At 38.8% G+C, this 21,860-nt stretch overlaps 1 protein-coding gene across 4 annotated transcripts in view; it reads left to right on the top strand.

The window, feature by feature from the left end:
* The window catches only part of LOC127071078 (uncharacterized), a 233,249-nt gene that overhangs the window by 173,695 nt on the left and 37,694 nt on the right, over positions 1–21,860 (top strand). For all 4 annotated transcript variants that reach the window (XM_051009973.1, XM_051009967.1, XM_051009959.1 and 1 more), the window contains 3 exons: positions 13,409–13,547; positions 15,200–15,264; positions 20,125–20,376. In XM_051009973.1, coding sequence (XP_050865930.1) covers positions 13,409–13,547; positions 15,200–15,264; positions 20,125–20,376 — 456 coding nt within the window. The remainder of the gene's footprint in view (positions 1–13,408; positions 13,548–15,199; positions 15,265–20,124; positions 20,377–21,860) is intronic.

The following is a 21,860-nucleotide window of genomic DNA, read 5'->3' as shown; positions in this document are numbered from 1 at the left end:
TACATTTTATATATGACCCACAGGAATTTCTTGAAATCTCTGCTTGCAATTCTTAAATACTTATGACCGTTGGAAAAAAAATGTTCATGTTATTTTAAAAAAGGAGAAAAGAAGAAAAAAATAAAACGTGTGACTATTTTCAGGAACGAACGAAAATAAGGAACAAAAGATTTTATAATTTGCCGATGACCGAACGAATTTAGAGAATATCTCAAATACGTGTTTGTATCAGAAAATGAAAAAGACAATTCTTGATATTATAATTCCGTCTTCGCTTCTATTCGCTTTTGTTTAGTGAGTATACATCGTCTTAAATATGCCGGATATCTCTATCTTTTTCTTCTTCTTCTCGAACACGTTGCTATCTTCTTCGCACGAAGACGCGACGTGACAGAAATCTAATAAATATCGTCCCGAGGCTAAAGGAGGAAACAGGGATAGAAAGAGCGGTCGGAAGTAGAGCGAAGGAGCGGATGCAGAGGTAAGAAGAAAGAACGATCGCGGAAAGGGATGAAACGAAAGCGTAGAGTAGGTGGTGGGCAGGGAAAGGAGAAAAAGAGGAAGAATGGACGCTCCAAGGGACGAGATAAATTGAAGAGCTCTCCGTGTTGTCAACCTTCTCCAACAGCGAGCAATTTTCTTGTATTTTCCACGCTGTGAATATACATGCATTGTGTCTGACTATAGTTATGCGTATACAGACATAAATATAGTTCGATAATGTTACATGGATGATATATGGAAATTGATAGATACTACTGGAAATTGTCCATTTACAAACTGATTCTATTGCTGGTCTTCTTTTTCTCTTTTTCTTTTTCTTCTTTTCTTTTTTCTGTTTTCTTTTTTCTTTTTAATACAATTCATACAAAAATCCACACATCAAACTGATTACATTAAATTTGTAGTATGTACATATATATCTATGTGTTTTGTATTACAAATTTGTATTTTAAAATACAAAGCAAACAATATGGCATTAAAGTACACGTCAATAATGTAACATCGGGTTATATGTCTCTCACTCTACATTTATTGTTAGTTATTTATATTTATTTATTTATTCAGAACGCTTCGGACGATCGTCACTTCATGAATGCGATATTAGCTCCTCTCCATTTTTCTCGTTTCCAACAATTTTATGGATATCTTCTTTCGTTCTTCCTTTAAAAATCAAGACAGGATATGAGAAATAATGTTTTGTTATAAAGCATTATAAAATAGCAGAAAAAAATTGTTGAAATCGATCTTTATTAGAAAATTTCTAGCCATCGGACGAATTCGACGAAATTATTTCTTTAACGTAAAATAAGTTCAACGTTAAAATTGTAGAATATTCGTTCATGATGAGTGAATTCTATTTCAAGATGCAACCACATAGACGTCGAATCTAAGATTTTCGAAGAAGTCTGTTCGATCGATCGGTCGTTAAATGAACGAATATCTTGAAAAGCTTGGCGAACTTTTCGAGGCTTTGTCGTATTCGCATCGACTCTAAGAATTTCTTTCTCTCTCTCTCTCTCTCTCTCTCTCGTTCTTTCTTCCCCGTTTCTTTTTTTTCTCTTCGTGTTTCTCTTTCTTCGATATGGACGTGTTGGTGTATTGGAGATACGACAGTGGGAAAACCGACGCCGGCTTTCGCTCGGATTCCATAACGGAATATCTTCTTAGCCGTCATTCCTCTATATCGCACTCGAGTGCGAAAAACTTTACGACTCTTTCACGGAGTTTCTTTCAGAGTAATACCTAGTTATTTATTTATCGGATTATTTTCCCAAAGAAAATCAATACGTCTATTCGAATGAATTTTTTCGTTGTTCGGCAAAAAGCAAATGCAAATCTTTTACAGTCGTTTATCGAAATTCTCATCTGGTAGAGTAGATAAATATAACGATATTTCAATAGGATCTATGAGAGTAGTTAATATATAGATCGTCGAAGATTTACTTTCCCTTCCGGAGATTATTACTTCGATTTACAGAAGTGATATAGCTGGGAGAGATCGCTAAGAGGAATGAGACTCGCCAAGGTAATTTTGGATAGGTTATGAAAGACTCAACACGAGAAGGAATTGTGGTTATCGAATTGAGACAAAGAGACAAAGAGAAAGGGAGAAGAGAAGAGTGGATGAAGAGGGATAGAGGCGAACCCTTATTGACCCTCGAAACGAGTTTAAATCGAGGGTAAAGCTGCCTGATTGCATCGCCGATTGTGTTCGAAACGATATAATGAAAATTCTTCTCGCGTCATCGCTTCGCAAACGAGACTTTTGAGATATAATGTCGTTAAGATGATTTTCGTACTCTTCATATGTATATGTATTCGTACCATGCATATATATATGTATGTATGTATGTACGTGTATATATATATATATATACACATCATATCTCATCGCTAATTTTCTTCGTAATACATACCTACTTCCATTGTCTTTTAGCTTGAGAAAGGGATCCAACTCGATTACGACTCTTGACCTAAGATAAGTCCTTTCACCTTTAGCTTCAACGTTCTCTTGTACTCCGTTCGGAGACTATAATAGACTTATGAATATTCACGAGTGTTTGCATAAAATGTATGCTAACGTATAATACCTCCGCGGAAAGTGAGCTTTCTGATCTTTTTGGTTTTTCTTCTCTTGGTTCTTTTTTTTCTTCTTTCATTTTATTCTTCAAACGACCCCTTTATTATACCATCGATTTTACCGCATCGATAAACAGAAAATTTGTCAAAAGTTGAAAAACAAACTGAATAGTCGTCGATGGTAACTCGTTGAACGATAGTCACGATGATCACCATTACGAGAGGTACTGCTTGGAATAGTCAAATGGGACGGAAAATTATGCGAGTCCGCGTCTTCCGCATTGACGAGGCATTACGGGGGTGAGAGTTCCAAGCTTTAATTGCGACGACAGTGACGCGTTTGATCCGAGAGTATCCGGACTCAGACTGCGAGTCATGAGTTATTCATTCCGCCCGAAATCGTTCGGGTTTCCATTCGGGTGTCCCGTTCCAGTGATGATTGAAAGCTTGCTCGTGGGAGTAGACGTCGACTTAAAATTCTCGATAATCTGCGATAGCCGATTAGAAACGAAAGGGGATTCGTAGAATGGTCTGGTGAGGACGAGAATAGAATAGAATGTTTTGTGACACTTCTTACGCACATTTAAGGATTTAAATAATAGAAAAGTCTGTAGAAACGTTCGTTCGATGTAATATTTTTATAGAATTAAATTTATTCTTTATAACGTAAAGTATTAAAAAAAGAATATAATTGTTAATATATATTTTATGTATATTGTAAGTAATAAACAAGATCATATATATTGGATGTATACTTCCATAAGATTATTTCATGCTTTTTCTATTTCACATTCTACACATTATGAAATACTCTATACAACGACAAAGTAAAGGCTGAAAGGGTAAATTGCGATTTCGCGTTCGCCACCTTGGTGAAACGCGAGACCTAAGAAACACCGACTCGAACTTCTCTCAGCGATTGTACCTCGCCTTTTCGTGCCGAGAAAAGGAAAACGTTCTTCGAAGAAGAAGAAAGAACGGCTTTTCGGCTTCACGGACATTCTCGAGTGAAAAGCGAAGGAAAGAGAAAGAGAAAAGGACTGGCAGGAAGAAAAATGATGGAATTAAACTTTAGGAGAAAATAAAGAGACTCTTGGGTTCACGCTCGAACTACGACGACTCGTTTCTTTGATCGGTGATGATCAAAATTCGTTACTCGAATTTATTTCTCCTGTAAAATTCTTTACATAAAAATTAGAAGATATTTCTTTTATCCCGAATAATTTTGCAACGTAGTTAACAGTATTTTGCTACATTCGCTTATACCACAATTTCCATCTTCGATTCTCAAGTGAAATTTGTACGTTGCGTTTCTTGAAAAGAATTTGTCAGAAAAATTCCCGAGCAACGACGAAAAATTCGAAGAGAAGGGAGAGAAAAAGAAATTAGTAGCGAGAGGACGAAAAGGGAGACTTGGATCGTCCTACGAATTTTTGTTTCTCACCGAGCGCGAGATCTCACTTTCAACTTTTAATGGAATATCCTCGACTTCCATCCCGGCTTAGTCGTAAAATCGATGGAAAGTATTCGGGATCGAGTAAGAGTGAGTGAGAGAGAGAGAGAGAGAGAGATTCGTTCCATCGTGCGCAACGAATCGTGCAATTTTTGCACTTGAGAATGGAAACTCGTAGGGACAGCTGGTGCGCACCGTCGATACGATGATCCGGATCTATGGGAAGAGTTTCCGTGAGAAAGTTTCTGAACGAACCGTGAACGGATCGAGGCAGCGTGCGGCGGATGACAAAGTGCCGTATCAATGTAGAATCACGTTCGGTATTGTCCATCTCTTTTTCTCTCTGTTCATTTCTCTCTCTTTCTCTCTTTCTCTTTCCCTTCTTTACTCCGTCTTTCTTTCTGAACTCTTTGATACGTTAATCAATTATGTATAGCGATCGAAAGACTCGTTCTCGGCACACGAACGAGCGTCGTGTGTCGTGCGAAACGTGTGCGGGATTCGTGAAAGATTTGAGAAAATAAAGGAAGGGAAGAGAGAAGAGTGAAAAAAAAAGAAAACAGGATAGAGAGAAAGCGAGTGCAATTGGAGAGACTCGATTCGGTGGAAAGAGGACCGTCGAATATTTCGCCCCAGGGAGTACTGCCCATTTTACGGCCCATTTCAATCCGCGACGTTGTCATCGAAAATGAACTTTCTCTGTCTCTGTCTGTCTGTCTCTGTCTGTCTCTGCCTCTTTCTCTCTCTCTCTCTCTCTCTCTCTTTCTCTTTCTCTTTCTCTGTCTCTGTCTGTCTCTTGTTCTTTACAACAAGGTCAAATTCGTCTATGTTCCCTCGATCTCTCGTTTACATTGAAAGAATTTGAGCATCGTACACAAGGTTCGTTTCACCTTCTACCCTCCACTCCTTTACTTTTAAACAAATTTTAGGTGACTTTTCTGTTCGTACGATCGATCACGGTAGTCAAGAGAGGAGTGTCGATCGATCCACGTCTCGACAGTTAACTTACGTCCATTCGTTACATCCTACCTCACCTCATCGTACGTATACATATAGGCGTAGGTATATATTAGACAGATACTCCATTTTACTCGATTTATTCATCCGGAACGAAGAACGCGCGAGACACAATTTTCAGTGGAACGCATTTCCATGAGATTCTCGACGATCGATTTCGTAAGACCGAGCGACGAAACATCGACGGGATTTAATTGAATTCGAATTCGCAAGAGAGAATTAAAGAGAGAAAGAGAATCGTGCATAAAGAAAGAACGATCGATTCGTCAATATTGTGTAACGCTTATATCGACCATGTTCCCTGTTCGTTACGCTTGCACGTTTAAATAAAGACAAAAATTGAAAACGAGGGGTGAAACACGAGTATACACGGCTAAAACATACATATATACCAACACATGTAATATGTACATGTTTACGTATACGTAAAATAAGAAAATAAAGGAAGGTTGTTCGCGGTCATCGGGCATTTGGAGGTTCGGTTTGTGTTAGAGCGAGACAAGAGCATGTGGTACCAGGGAGAGGGAGAAATAGAAAGGGGAGATAGAACTGCGAGCACAGCAATATCAACTTTCGTTCTCGTAAAACTTTCCGCGCGCCGACGGCTGACAGCTGTCAATGACGGGCGAGAGCAGTCGCGGTTTTCCCAGCTCCTCCCCACCTTTCCCTTCTCCTATTCCTTCTCTTCCTCTTTCTCCTCATTCTCTAGCCTATGTCACCCTCTTATCCCAACGCGGCCTCGTCTGCACCGACGACTGTCGAAGTGTCAGGGATACGCGCTGCCATTCTTCTCCGCCTCGACTGATAATAATTCACTTGTCTCAGTCCAAGATTCGATGGAACATCGAACGAACACCCCTTTCGCTCGAATAAAGTGGCTAATAGATTTTTTCTTTTCTTCCTTCTCTCTTTTGTTTGTCTTTCTTTTTTTTCTCTTTTCTTTTTCTTTTTTTTTTTTAATCCGTTCATAAAAAGCTCCGGCAGGATTGTATTTTTGTAACAGCGTTGGCGTATTAAATTATTAAATTATTTGCCATCGACCGATTGTAATTATTGTTTTATCGTTATTAATAATGAATTATTATTTATTATTCATTTCCATAGAAATCTAATACGTTCGGCCGGTTTCATTTGGTTTTTATTTCCTAAGTAGAAAAACACAAATATTTATTTTCCGAACGGTATCTTTCTAGTCAATTAAAAAGTAAAAGTAAATAACGTACGCGTGAATTGTACCCACAGAAATGTGTTTTCTTTTTCGGACGTTCGAATTTCACGATTCATAAGCATTGCGAACAAGTGTTTTTCCTCCGTAAGTAGCTTTAAAAGCTTCTGAGAGGATTTAATCCCTCGTGAATTTCGAATGTCCTCTTATCCCCTTTTGTCTCCCTCCTACCCCACAGCCTCTTGTATTTTGCTTTTCACGGAGCGGCGATTGTAGTTTCTCGACCAATTTGATAGAATCAGCGATTTTGACGCCATGAGAAGGACGTCGGTCTATAGAGAAAAAGAGATAGAGACAGAGAAAAAGTGAAAGAGATGAAACCTGGGAGTAGAAAAAAGGCTTCGAAAAATGCGTGTAACATCGAGGTGCGATCGAAAGCGATACCCGTTGATTGCCGAATTCGTTAACCCTTTTCAAAGCGATCGTTCGACACGAATAGAGAGGATAGAAGAGAAAGAGAGAAAGAGAGGAAGAGAAAGAGAGGGGAACAAGAGGTAAAGAGATACGACACCCTAGCTAGAACGTAGCAGATTTACACGGTGTCGTTGTATCTCTCGTTTTCCTTGTTTTTCTATCTCTCTCTCTCTCTCTCTCTCTCTCCCTCTCTCTTTCTCTTTCTCTTTTATCGCGCGGTTCAACGCTGGGAATTAAAAGTGCCGACGAGACGCGCCGTGACGCCGGGTAATAGTTAGTCGGGCGAGTATTTTGGCGGGTAGGATTTGAAACTTCGTATCTCCGGTCGTGTTGTTTTTCGATTCTTTAAAAGGGCTTTTTTGTCAACTACATTCCACGAGTTTTACGTCTTTGTGTCAGTTCGAGAAGCCTTTTCTTCTTTTTTCTCTATACGAGATTTCAACCTCGGATTTTCGATTGAATTTATATCGTTGGATTGCGAAAGAAATTAATGATGAAAAAGAAATAAAGAAAAATGATGACGAATTTCATACTTGTAATTATTATAACATGTATCGACGATTTTAATTTCAATTTTGTAAAATATATCACTCTGCGATTGAAGTTATGTATACGTAGGATGTCTAACGAGGCAGTTGCTCTCTGATCAGATCGACTCATTTTGGCACACCGTAACATTACGTTCGGTTACCTCCCCTGAGGCTTTCGACGAGTGCTATTGTGCGGCCTAATTTATAGAGAAACGACAGGCCGATATAGCCAGCGATAACTGCAATGACGTCAAAGATTCTACAATACTGCGGTAACCGACTGTAACGTTCAGATCACGGAAAATTGACTATCAAAGCGAACACGTATGTACATATGTAATAGAACGTGTACGAACAAAGCGTATCTATCAAAGCTAAATAATCAAGAACTAGGTATAGTATCGATAACGTGAAAAGATTTAAAGATATTTATAAGAATCAATGTTAAAAATTTTAACGCGATATCATATTCCTTTCCTTATTATTTTTCACAAAAAGGAATATAATTTGGATAGACTAATTCCATTTAAATAGATAGAAGAATTTCCATAGAAATTGAATAGAAAGATTGTTCAACCGATAGTCGTGTTCATCCGATACTAACGATGTTATTATAGATATTCCTGACAAATAAATTTCTATTTCCATCTCGAGAGTAAGGAAACTAAAATAATGTCACGCTTTTCGTTCTGCAAATGTTCTCTCTGCATTATACCGACAACTAAAGCTACTTTTTCGTTATTTTCATCGCAATCATTTTTTCAAAGACAAAGGGGATCGTGGCACGAGGTACACGAGAACGAAACGACAAAAGAAAAAAAAAGAAAGAAAAAAGAAAAGCTGAGAAAAGAAACGACATAAAGAAACATATGTGTGCGTATGTAGTATACATATAGTATATACACATAAGTATACATATAGTGTATATATATAGTATGTATAAAAACATATAGTACATAAATGTTATATGTACATGCGTATAATCAACGTAGATCGCGTGCCATCGTCTTAATCAAGAAATTTTGGCTCTGGTCACGTGACTCGCACGAAACAACTCGACCAACTAGAGAGAATTTGAGAGAGAGAGAGAGAGAGAGAGAAAGAGAGAAGAGGACTTAGAAAAGGGGAGTGGTGGATACGATGTCGTCCGCCATTCGGAGGGGTGAATTACGGTCTCTTTGGGATCGTTAACCCCCTAGAGAAAGGAAGAGAAGTATATAGGTAGAGGAGAAAGGTGGAAGAGACGAAAGAGCTGCTTTATAAGGAGACTACGAAAAATAATGTCTCGTCCGTGAGAACAATTAGTATCAACGCGTGAAGGGAAAATTCTTTGGGAAAGATAAACTATAAGTTCGTATACCGATTCGAAGGTTGCTATCAGTACTTGGCTGACTTTCATAATGAATAAATGCGGTCAGTGGATTTAAATGCCGCATTTGAAGTATCTCCTCATCTCTTTTTTATTTTTAAAAGAATAAGAAATCTGGACCAACAGATTTGAATGAAGCATCTCTCTTGACGCAAAAGTTTTTCTTATCTCTTTTCTTTTTTCTTATTTCCTATTCTTTTTGTTTTCTTACTTTATTTTATTTTTTTTTATTTTAATACATAGGTATACTTTGCATTCATACAAGCTCGAAGGGACTTCGGACTAAGCTTCTTCTTATTTTCCCTTCGGGACGAGCTCTCGCATTATTATTATCATTATCGTTCGTGTTATTATTATCGGACTGCTGTACGTTGTAGACCGTTTCGAGGGGTGAATTATATCCTCGCGGGGGTCGTTAGACTACCAGAGAAAGGAGAAGAGGTAGGAAACGAAGACGAATAAAAAGACAACGAAAATAATGTCCCGTCCGTGAGAATAAAAACACTATAATTATACGTCAGCGTGTCTCAATGTATAACTCGAATCACGAGATATTTTCCCCTTCTCTCGAAATTATCCTGATTCGTAGGATCTTTTCAATTTTATTGTCATACACCTACATATCGATTTCAGATAAATATACATTTTTAAAATTCGATTGAAAAAATTTTAAATGCAATTGCGAACGAATGATTACACGAGGATCTTAAAGTACATTTAAAATCCACAATGTGTTCTATCGTTTCTATCTCGTTATAAAAACAAAAGAAATATATATATATATATATATATATATCGATATTTCGTATTAGTTTTAAAATTCTACATCGAGAAATTTCCTATAACAAAATTGTCCCCTACAAACGATCCACGAAAAAGATTTAAAATAAAGCCGCCTTTGGGCCGTCACCTGTCACACCTGTCGGTCGCTTCAACGTCAAAGGGTTAAAAGGATAATCAGAGTGAAATAAAAAGAGACAGAAAAGAAAAAGAAGAAGAATGAGAGAAAAAGAGAGAAAGAGAGACAGAGAGAGAGAGAGAAAGAAAGAGAGAGAGAAAGAGAAAGAGAGAGATGTACATTTTTATCGAACACCAGCAGTAGGGAAATTCTACGAGGGTGCCGAACTCACTCTCCCTTTTTTCTCGCCCTACTTGGAGTCCTCTAGCACGAACAGCCAGTACTACCCTCACCTCCGTCCCTCTCGTTCAAGAGCGAGATCCTCCATCACGGTCGGTGGCTGGTGCGAACTGTGATTACGGATTTCGAGTCTCGCCCGCGGATTTTACGACTTCGCCACGAATCGCGACTCACCCCCTCGACGTTCTCTCACCCTTCTTTTTCCTCTCTCCCTCATTCCTTCTCTCTCTTTCTGTCTCTCTTTCCCTCGTTTCGAAAATCGGAAGAGGCAACGCGCGATATACGAACCGCATGGAAATAAATAAATGCCCTGGGGGTGGTCGACGTTGGTGAGACGACGATGGAAGGGGGAGAGAGAGAGAGAGAGAGAGAGAGAGAGAGAGAGAGAGAGAGAGAGAGGGGTAGTACTAGGATGCCGTAGGGGATAGAGGAAGAGGGTGTCTGTTGGTGGATTCGCTCCAGTACCAGTACTATGAGCCTACATCGTATTGATTCCGTCTCCGAAATGTACCTGATCTGGCAAACGCGCTGGATTGCGATGAACCTTCGTGTTCGAGATTTTCGACAGTCACTCTTCCGAGTTTTAATTGAAGAGTATTATTTTTCTAGAGTCGATTTATATGGAAGATCCGTGACAATGTTTTCATTCCTTTGTTCATGCTATCATTTTCACATAGGATTTCACTTATACCTGTTAAGAGTATTTATTATTTATAGGAAACATTAGGAAACATTTATTGGTAAATTATTCATATATGTAATTGAATATATAAGGGTTTATTAAAATTTACTTGTATCGTCTAATTCTAATTATCTTTTAGAAAATATCATTACGAGAGATTCTAATCGCAGAATGTTTGTCGATGTACTACTATAAACGCTTAGATAAACAGATCGTATCATTCTGTATCAAGAGATGTTGTACACCCATCCCCTCTCTTTCCTCAAAGATCATTCTACCAAATTGGAACTTGGTGCAGCTGTAGAAATCCTCCAATCGACGTTCAATAAATCCCGTGATGCGTTCGACATTGCTTCCTTCGAATATCCCGTTCTCTTCTCAGTGTTCATTACGCTAGAATGGCATACAACGTTTACTCGTAACGCGTACATATAAGATAACTACCTTGTCGTCTGTCAATACATCGTATTAAGTTCTATGCCTCTTCAAAAAAGGATAGAAGAAAGAAATGAAAACAGAGAAAATAATTTTCACTCTTTTTAAAGCAACATTATATCTCGTCGCTTCGTTGCACCGTAAAAATCTGTCGTTAAGAATCGATATCGTTGTAAAAGCAAGACTAGAATTGCAAAATATGGAAATTTACATTCGTATTTTTGTTACCAAAAAATCACATATAAACGGTAAAGAGAATATAGATAGCTTTGGGCGAACGTACTCGCTTACGTTTGCAAAAAAATATAGTTTCGTAGAGTTTCGAATTTGCTGTAATTGTTTGTTTTAATAAACATTCGAGTGAACAAAAAATCGAGGGACTTACTTTTCACTGCAGTTGGTGAACGTCAAAAACTTTAGCTTGCAATGGCGAGGAAACGTTAACGTTGAGAGCTGTAATCCGCAGAGATAAAAGCCATCGGCAATTATACGAGTCAATATTATTTGTTAGTTTACCGCAAGAAACGATAACAAACCTCCTGCATCTCTTGAGAAGGAACACCAAGAGCTCTTTCTCCAACGGCTCTTCTCACGAGTATTGTAAGCAATCATCCGTGAGGATCCGCTTTAACGAAGAAAAAGTAACAATATTAAAAGGTGCGACGACGTCTTTCCGCGTAGAAAAGAAAAAAGAAAAAGAAGAAGAAGAAGAAGAAGAAGAAGAAGAGAACATAGCCTTTGATATTTTTTCCTTGTGTATATATATAAAAGCGATCCATTAAAGACATGTTAAATATAAAGCTTCTTTAATGCTGACAAATAAAAGGACGTTTTACCTTTCTCGAAAAACAAGATATATATATATATATATATATATATATATATATATATATATATATATTCAAGAAACATTTATACATTTCTTTTTTTCCATTCAAATATTTTCTATTCATACGGTTAAAGAGGTCCTCGAAATAGTTTTCATTTACGTAAGATCGTTTAATCCTGTTGAACGTTTAAAAGATATCGTTAAAAGTTGGAAATAATAAAAACATCTATGCGATGATTTAATTGGATTTTTATGATGCCTATAAAATGCTTACTTAAACGTGAGTTTAAAAGAAAAGCTCTCCAAATTCGGTAACACAAGCAAACGCGTTCTTAAGTCTTCATTCTTTTATCTCTCTTTCTCTCTATCTCTTTTTCTTTCTTTATCTTATCTTCCTCCAACTCGTTCAGTAAATCATCCACTTTCCATGTCACAGTCTCACACAACTTTATACGTGAAAACGTCCCAGAGTAAATGACCACTTTGTTCCGTTTACATCTTTCTACGCGTTAAGTACATCTCCGCGGTTACAAAAAGAGCAAACCGTTTCGTTTGTACAAACGTTTTTATGAGAAAAATGAAGGCACTTAAGCTCGTCGAAGGACGTCCTCCGCGAATGGATGTTTTCGTTTATGCTTTCATGCGACTTTACATCCAGGATTGAAAGATAGAGAAGAAACGTAGAAAGAGTGAAAAAGAAACAACGACAAGGACGAATTAACGCCGATAGCATTTCATTTGTTGTTTCTTTCTTATTTTCAATAATACTTCTAAATATTTAAATAAAAATATGCGTGCGATAATAATCATTTATACACATTTAAACACTTAAGAAATGAAATCGCAGATCGTTTAAATATCGAAGAATGAAATTTTGAGATTTCTCGACTCATCTTTTTTTTATCCGATAGAACAAAGATACACGTACGAATCTGTGTACGTTGTATATGTACGTGTGCATGTAGAAACGCGTTAGCCAAGTCGCATTTTGGTCTTTTGGACTCGTGGACGCGAACATAGGGAAACGAACGAGGCACGAGGGACTACCCTGGATTTCGATTATCGTCGATAACTCGCCGGGATGTATCCCTTCCACGTCGACGGTAGTTCCCGGAAATTCGCCTCGCCCTTGGGATTATTCCACCTTGGGAATTCTCATCTCGGTACCGCGACTCTCTATCTCTCCCTCTCTCACATGCACGCACACATATACACACGTATACAGTCATTCTCCTTCCAACAACCTTTGTCTTCGCTCCGCGTACCGATTTGTCCCAAATTACTTCATCGTGGATATTACAGGATCCTTCGCTCATCTTCCCGCTTCTATTCCATCTAAGTCACCTCTATCTCTATCTTCTTCCCTCTGAGTCTTCTTCCAAGAAAGCTCCATATAAACAGGCTTCCGTTTTGGCTTCGTGACAGGGATAATCGAATCTCGGAGATGGAATATATTTGTTCGCGTTCTTCGAAGGATCCGCGACGTAAGTGACAGAGAAGAGAGAATGAAAATATTTCGATACATCCATACACATACGTTCATACATATATATACGTATGTATATATTTTTATTTGTAATCGATAAACTTTCAATCGTTCGATCGATAATAATGACAAACTATTTATATCTATTTTGAGACAATCGATAGAATCGTAAATTTTGATATATCTAAGTATTCTATTTTTGTTTTCGCTGACAAAAAATTAATGTTCTTTTAATAAATTGTTTCAGAATGTACGTTTCCACCGCGTTGGGAAGGCACCTGGTTTCAAAGTGGCGTGAGGCAATCGATTGTAATATCCAGGAATGAGCTTTCCAGTAAAGGCAGGTGTCTCCACAATGAGGGGGACAAGTTCCTTCTAGTCGACATGTGAGTAATCTCTACGTAAAGATGATTTCTATCGAGTTTCGTAATCTTTCTTACCGAGTAAATGCGATCGAACGAACAATATATCAATAATAATAATAATAATATAACGATAACGACTACAATAAGAACAACAACAACGCAACGACGATTCAAAACAAATATCGTTCTTTTTACTCGTGTTGGTTTTCGCGCATCGATGTGATGGCAAATTTTGAAATTTCATCAATCCTAGAGCCGCGATATCGTTCGTTCAATCTTGTCCCTTTTGCGAGGATAGCTTTAGCAATGACATACGTATATAACTATAGTTATAACTATAGTTACGTGGGTGGATATATTTCGATATCGATATCGTTATTTTTCAATTTATCGGCGTTGGGTCGGATGACGAGCTCGCCGAGGTACTGTTTGTTTCGCAATTCGTATCGGTTCGATCTCTCGTCGTGTCATATCGCAGCCTTGCTGGCGCCTCGCCCGACGCTTGCTTGGCTCGTTCCTCCTCGTGTGTGCCGTTTTGCACTGCCCGTAGAGTTTGGCCTCGGGTCTGGAAAGGATTAAAAGCTTGGAGGAAAAAGGAAGGAGAAGGACGAGTGGGGAGAGCTTGGGATACGTCGTCAAAGAAAAGGATGAGAGAGAGAGAGAGAGAGAAGGAAGGTTTGGGGTAGAGTAGAGAGAGTGCTGGTGTTACGTGTGGAGTTACGTTGTTCTTCTCTAATACACGCAATATACACGTAAGGAAAGGAAAGTACGGTAGAGTTGGGAAGGGGTAGACGTGAGTACGTGGTAGACGAAGAAGAAGGGTGTATATATATGTGTAGGTGTGTGGCGTGGGTACGCGCGCGTACATGCGTGTGTATGTGCGTGTGTATTTAGAAGAGAGAGAGAGAAAGAAAGAGAGAGAGAGAGAGAAAGTCGACGTTGTTTCTCCGCGTAATGCTCGTGTCACACGAGTTGCCTCAAGTTTTCGTGGAGATTTCTATCGGCTTTCACCCTCCTTCTCCTCCTTTTTCTTCTTCTACACCCTTCTCCACCTTTTACACCGCGGGGGCGAGTTCGATCGATACGGGCCGGCGAGCGAGATAAAAAAAATCCGAGGAAACGGCCTCACGGTACGCCATGGTCGAAAGAAAATGTATAACCATGTGGCTCGTTTGTCCTCGCTTTATTATAATATTAAATTAATCGTTCCTCGCGAATTTCTATACCTTTTATTCTTGTCAATCTTACAAGATTATTTCTTGTTTTTCTTCCTTTTTTTCTTTTTCTTCCTTTCTTTCTTTTTTTCTTTTTTCTTTTTTCCTTTTCTCTATTTTTCTTTTTTTATGAGAGATATTTTGCTAATGACTTTTTTATGGACTATATTCGGAACGATTAATAGTATATTCATGCAGTATAAAATATATAGCGCTCAGTATACTCGTACTTTTCAAATAGTCTTGAATAGAATTGGAGATACGGCGAGGTGGATAAGTACGACGCAAATGAACGAGAAAAATTTCATAATCGTGATTGTGCGCCTTTTATTTTTTTTCTTTCTCTTTCTCTTTTTCCCTTACCATTCCTTGATCCTTCTTCAAGAAGGATGAAGGAGAAGGGAATAGGACATTGCGGGACTTTAAACTAAAGGAACATCGTCTTTCTCTTCGTTCCAGGAAATCCTGCTACCGCTGCGTCGTCATTCACGAGAAGCACTCCAATGTTCTCCAGTACAAAGAGAGTAAGTACAATCTGCGAGGAGAAGAAGGAAGAAGAGGCGGAGGAGGAGGAGGAGGAGGAGGAGGAGGAGGAAGAGAAAAAGGAGGAGGATGAGATGGAGGTAGAGGTGGAGAGGTAGAGTAGAAGAAGAAGCTTCATGGAAAAGATGGGTGCATTCGCCGTTGTCCTCCTCCGTTCTTTTCTCCACGACGTTGTTTCGTTCTCGATCGATAGCGATTTCCCAGCTGTGCACATTTTGCCGCGCGATCCTTTCCTACTACCACTCCGGAAATCCACTCGTTAATTAGAATGCCGATCGTTAATTAAAAGCTCGACGATGACGAGAGGAAGGGAAAAAAGAAGGCAGAAAGAGGGATGAGTGGCATAGAAAGAGAGAGAGAGAGAGAGAGAGAGAGAGAGAGTATGTCATAGGATGTAGGGAATTATTCGTTGAAGAGAACTTAACGATTTTCCTTGTGAGTATAAATGACGATGAGTGGAAGACAAGGAAGCAGTAAATGGTTTTGTTAATTCTACCGAGACTGTGAAACTCGTTTATAACGCTTATACTCTGTGATCTAAGAAAAAGAGAAAGAAAACTGAGATCGTTAAATGATACTTCACTTAACTCGTTAATATAGATATATTGTGAGAAATGTAGTTGGATAATTGTTTTGTTTATATCGTTATTTGAACATTTCCCTTTCTCTCTCTCTCTTTCTCTTTTTCTTTTCTTAAACAAAATCGCATTCTATTTGTAACTCATCGAAAGTTTTCTCTTTTTGCCGAACCCAATATATTCGTCTATCCATCTTTTTTCTTTTTGAGAGATGTCTCGATCAATAAATTCGCTTAAGTGGAACGTTCGGACAAGTTCGATGTTTAGAAATATACAGACGATATCGTCCCTTCTTTTTTTTTTGCATCGTGTTAACGACACTTTGATCGACCAACCATGATCGAAAGTGATAACGTAGTGACAAGGGAACGAAATGAACGCTCGGGAAAGATCATATATCGGTGAAGGAATAGATGTGTGGGTGTTAGAGAGAGGTGCTGGTAAATATGAATTGGGATGAGAAGTAGGTTATTGGTTGGACGTGTTGGAAACTGCTGGATTTGACATGTTATACCCATTTCGTCTACAGTTTTATCGATCATGCAACAAAAGATAAATAAAAAAAAAAGAAAAACAAATACACATACATGCGCGCGCGTGTGAGTAAAGATACTAAAGATCAAAAGAAAATAATTCAAAAAAAAAAAAATTGATCGGATAACTTATCTATAAGCGATCGGAAAAGTTAGAAATTATTCCGCGGTTTCTCGATACGAACTCGATTTTCTATTCACACGAAATATCGTAAAAGCACCGAGAGATAACGTTCCGCTAGTGGAAGATCGAAATTTATTATTTAACGTAACGAGTGAGTGGAAAGACCGAAGTTTCTAAGTTTCTCATGTGAAAGCCAGACAACGAATTCGATCCAAGTCCGTGATGTTGTAGAATAGAAAGGATATAGTGATAACGCGTTGTGGAAAGAAAGTAGAGTTTGGCAGTAGATCAAAAAGAAAAAACGAGAGAGAGAGAGAGAGAGAGAGAGAGAGAGAGAGAGAGAGAGAGGAGGGAAAGATAGAAAGAGATGGAGAAGGAATAAAGAGCAATGGGATGAGTCTGTGACGATGTTACGTGGTTGGCCAAAAAAGGATAAGAGAAAAGAACGAACAGAACACCAGGACTGTTGGCGGTGGATGTTGCCTCTTCCCCCATATTTTTCGACAATTTGTCAAAGTCTCCTCTTCTGGCTTTCCTTCTCTCTCTCTCTCTCTCTCTCTCTCTCTCTCTCTCTCTCTGTCCCTCTTTCTGTCTTTTTTTTTAACGGATTTTTAATCTGCCTAGCGTTATACCGCAAGCAGCAGGCGGGCAGACAGAGAGACGGACAGACAGGAAGAGAATACTGTCGTCCGCAGCTTGCATTTCTCTGCTTTCCGTGGCCGAAATCGTCGTCCTGCTGGCCGCGAAAAAATATGGGTCGTACCAATGGTGGTCCGTCGTTGTCACTCCGAAGAATTGTAGTACATACTAACCGTGATACACAAAGTAGAAGAGACGGGAAAATGCTCGGGCTCGAGTGAAGTAGCTAGAAGAACCGAGAATTGGGTCAGAATGAAACGGCGAGTAGACGTGGAGAAGGACAGATAAACAAATACGACGAAGTAGAAGCGACAGAAACGGACGAGTAAACCCTTCTGTGTCTCGTGACCATCCCACTCGACTACTCCGTCTGTCTGCTTACATCGGAAAAATCGTTTCTTCTATTTAATAAAAGCCCCTTTGTCTCCGAAGCGTTGCGTCGCGAATTAACGCGCGCGTCGAGCGAGACGTTAAATTATCACCGTCAGGATCTACGGAGTTAAAGGATTATAAAAACTTTTAGGAGGTTCTAGAGAGAATAAAATACGAACGACGAGATCAGAACGAATTAATGCTAAAGCAACGTTACCTTAACGATTCTTGTCGTTTTCTATTTTCCATTTGCGAAAATTTAACGTCTAGGAAAGCATAAATAACGGCAAGCGTTTAATAGAAAATAAAAAGAGCTAGGGTAGTGTATTTTAGAGAAAGGGAGAAGAAAGATAGAGAAAGAGGGAGAGAGAGAGTGAGAAAGAGGGATTGGGAGGGAAAGGACGGAGAACAACGGCGGAGGTAAAACACAATATTGCACTTTTTGCAACGCTTTAATAGTTTTAAAATTAGGTCCCGTTTTCCCCACCCATCGCCTCGGGCGCCACAATATTATTGCTTCGTGCTTTCGGTGTTGGCAGAGAAAAAAAGGAAGAGAGAGAAAATATCCGTGTATGGCTCTTCTTAACATCAACGAAATTGTTTCTCCTTCTCTTCTTTCTCTTTCTCTTTCTCTTTCTCTTTCTCTTTCTCTTTCTCTCCTCTTCTCTCTCTTTCTCTCTCTATCTCTTTTTCCTTTACAATTTTTTTCTTTTCTTTTGTTTTATTTATTTTTTTTTTATAAAAAGTATCACAAAGATAGCGGTTTTTACAAAATATTTAATACCGTTAATTTTCTGTAAACAATTTCTATAATATAATATATTTAATAAGTAAATGTGAAAAAGTAAAAAACGAAAATATCGATTGAAAAAACTCGACGAACCGACTAGTAGACACGAGTAACGACTTGGTGCTGTATGCGATTCTATGCACGAAAGAAACTAATAGTCGGGCTTTCGTTCATTTTTCTTCGCTTAGAGTAACACCTGCGCACGAGAAAAGTTAAGTTCATTCGCGAGACGAAGTCTTTGCCGACTCGTCACGCCACTTTTCCGAACTCGAAGAAAAGGGATCGCGAGGAACGTTTTCTACGCTGGAGTTACTTCTACTCGTCCATATGAACTTGGTACTTGGAGAAAATTCGTCATTCCGCCACTTTTTTTTTTCTTTTGTCGAGTAACTTTTGTCTTAACTTTTTATTTTTCCACCAAAGATATCACCGTGCTTTACCTTCCTCGTATTTTTCACTTGGTCGATAACAGATCTTTTAGTTAATATGAATTTTTCACGTATTTTAGAAAAATATGTTTACCCATCTATCTCTTTGGATTTTCTGCTTCGTTTTTTCATCTCTTTCTTTTTGTCTCCCTATTTCTCTCTTTCTCTTTCTCACACACATACACAAACGCAGACACACACACACACACAGAGATATACATATTCTTTGCTATATTATTTTTTTCTTTTGGTCACGATCTAAACGAGCTTACATTAGCGCGGTAATTAGCGCACTTGTGGCGTTATTACACGCAACATTTATGTATGCGAGCGTAGCAACGGTTTAGCAGGACTGTCTCGACTTTTACTCGAAAACATTAATCTTAATTATCCAGCTTTATTACGTGTACGCTAGAAAATCCGACGTTTATATGCAAATCTAAATGAGTTAGAGAGATAAAGAGAAAGAGACAGACAGAAAGAAAGAGAAAGGGAATGGTATGAGATCCTTCGATAATTGTGATTTAATTCGAAAAGAAATAAGGTCGACCAGCCACAGCTATTATAATGTTCGAAAGTTATATGAATGGCGGACGATATTTAAAGAGCATCATTCAAATCGTACAGAAGGTAATTTGGAAAAGTATTTATAGCGATTTAATGGAGTTTTCACGGTCGAGGGAAGTCGAGGAAAAAAATGACGGGGGTGAGGGTGTCTCTAGAAGTCAACTAGGGGGATGAAACTTCCAAAATATAGGTTAATGTTCTCTCGAGTCGTGTCCTAACATAATATTCTACGTTTTAAAGCAATGAAAATCGAAGGTGTCTTCGTTGAAACTTTTCGAACACCCTGGCTAATGTTCTCTCGAAACGACACGATCGATATCATCGTTCTCGTCGTCGTCGTAAAATTGTTCCGACCGTGAAAAGACACCTCGGCAACTTTTCATTTACACTCTCGTCGTATGTATGTACCTTCCAGGGGAAATATTCAAAAGCGGGACGTTTTTTGCTCGCGGCATAAGCGATTGAAGAATTTTTCACCTTTTGCTCGCTCTCACGATTAAAATTCTTTGCCAGACGTATGAAGAAGATATTTCATTGTACTCATCGTCGAAAGCTTTCCAAGCTCTGGTTCGGACGATAAAAATACTCGAAGTCTTGATTCATAATTTTCTGAGAATAATAAGTTCCTTTTTTTTTTATAATTTCAATGACGGACACGCATAAAAAAGATATTAACATTTTTCTTGTAACAATCCTCCATCTCCTGACTCCTTAGTCTCGATTTCACGGTATTTATTACAACGTTCTTAAGACGAAATATACATACATATTTAACGGGGAGATAAATGGAAGATTAATTTCTGTTCACAGCTTACTGCCACACTAGAAACTCCTTGTCGTCTTTATGCTCGTACATCACCGGCGATGCGCTCCTATACTCTATGTTTCGCGAGGAGGCACTCCCAGTACCGTGTCCCTTTCGAGGACCAATGACCTTCTCGTATAATCGAGGTCATGGTACTTGCTCGATTCCACAAAGCAACGTCGACACGTGCACGGACGACAGTCGACTCCTTTTCAGGTATCAGGCCTGTCCGGACGTCTCCGCCTCTGAGAGTGCCGGTGAGTAATGTAAAATGAAATCAAAGCAAAATAATATAATCTTTAATAAGCTTACGAGCGTTGATAAAACTCTGTCGTAATTATTTTTAAGAATGATCGTCGTCGTATCGATTATTTTTCTTTTTACGAACGAACCAAGATACAACTCGTAAGAGTATTATAACAGTAGGGAAAGTCATTGAATTATAAAGCAAGGACGGACACAAAATCGTCCGTAGCTCTAATTGAGTATCAAATATACGTGCACCATTAGAATATTCTCAAAGGCGAGTTAAGCGTCTCCGGAAGAGGAAGAAAAGAGACGGTTAGGAGGAATGAAAGTGGGAGAGTGGGAGAGAAGATAAATCGTGTCTCGTAGAAGGCTTCTCTAGAGATTCTCTTATCGGGAATGACTTGGTAAGGACTCGACGACCTCGAGATTAACGATTTCGTGTCGCACCCTATAGATCGAGGAATCGAGGGCGGTTACCGAGCTAAATGTCTCGACGAACGGAGGACGAAGAAGACCAACCCCATCACTTTCGTCCCGTTAACGAACATCCCGTCCTTCCAAAACCACCCTCTCGATTTGCGTCAACGTGGATTTCTTTAAAAGGTACGCGCATAGGCTTGGCGTCGAGTCCTCTAGAGATTTATACCTTCGACGTTGGTCTCATGAAACTGGAACGAAGCCAAACTTTTTTCTCTCTCTCTTTTTTTTTTTCTTTTTTATTTTTCTTTTTTTCCCCTCGCTTTAAATAGACATGCATCTTTTACGGTCGAACGACATAGTGAAAAATAAATGGATGGATCGACTTGTCTTTTATTTTTACGACCTAGATTATCATCTACGGCCATTCGATTTAGTAGTTACTAAATTAATTTTCTTTCTAAAGTCACGCTATCTTCCGTTTGATACTCCCGCGAATGATGTGTTTTATCTTTAAACAATCGTACCTACGAGTTGCAATAACATTTTATTTCGTTTCGTTACATTTTGACTGATGTTATTTAAGTAAAGTTCCGAAAATAGAAGTAAAATAAATAAAGCAATATGTAACGTGTAAATACCACGAGCATAAATACGAATAGATCAATGAAGAGGTGAATACGGAGCACACGAGCAAAACAACGAACAAGCAATCGAGAGAAAGAGAGAGAGAGAGAGAGAGAGAAAGAGAAAGATAGAGAAAGAGAGAGAAAGAGAGAGAGAGAGAGACAGAAAGAGATCTTTCGCATTTGCATTTTTCCTCGGTGGTGATTCGATTTAACGTCGATACGCTTTAACCGCGCGTTCTCGACCGAACGTCCAGCCAAAATGAAAACAATTTGATGCGAAATGTAACCGGGCTGAAACGTACTTTTAACCAGCGCTTTGTGGCGAAGCTCGATGCTCGGTTCGGTCGGACGACGAATTTTCAAAAATCAAATTGCCTCGGCGCTTCGATGCCCTACCCCGTGCCTCACGGTCGTCCATCCCTTCTACTCTTCTTGCAAACCCATTC

This window comes from Vespula vulgaris, chromosome 1 (assembly GCF_905475345.1).
Source record: "Vespula vulgaris chromosome 1, iyVesVulg1.1, whole genome shotgun sequence".
Classification (NCBI taxonomy): Eukaryota; Metazoa; Arthropoda; class Insecta; order Hymenoptera; family Vespidae; genus Vespula; species Vespula vulgaris.
The sequence above is the reverse complement of the archived record's forward strand: the minus strand, read 5'-3'. Positions and strand labels throughout refer to the sequence as shown.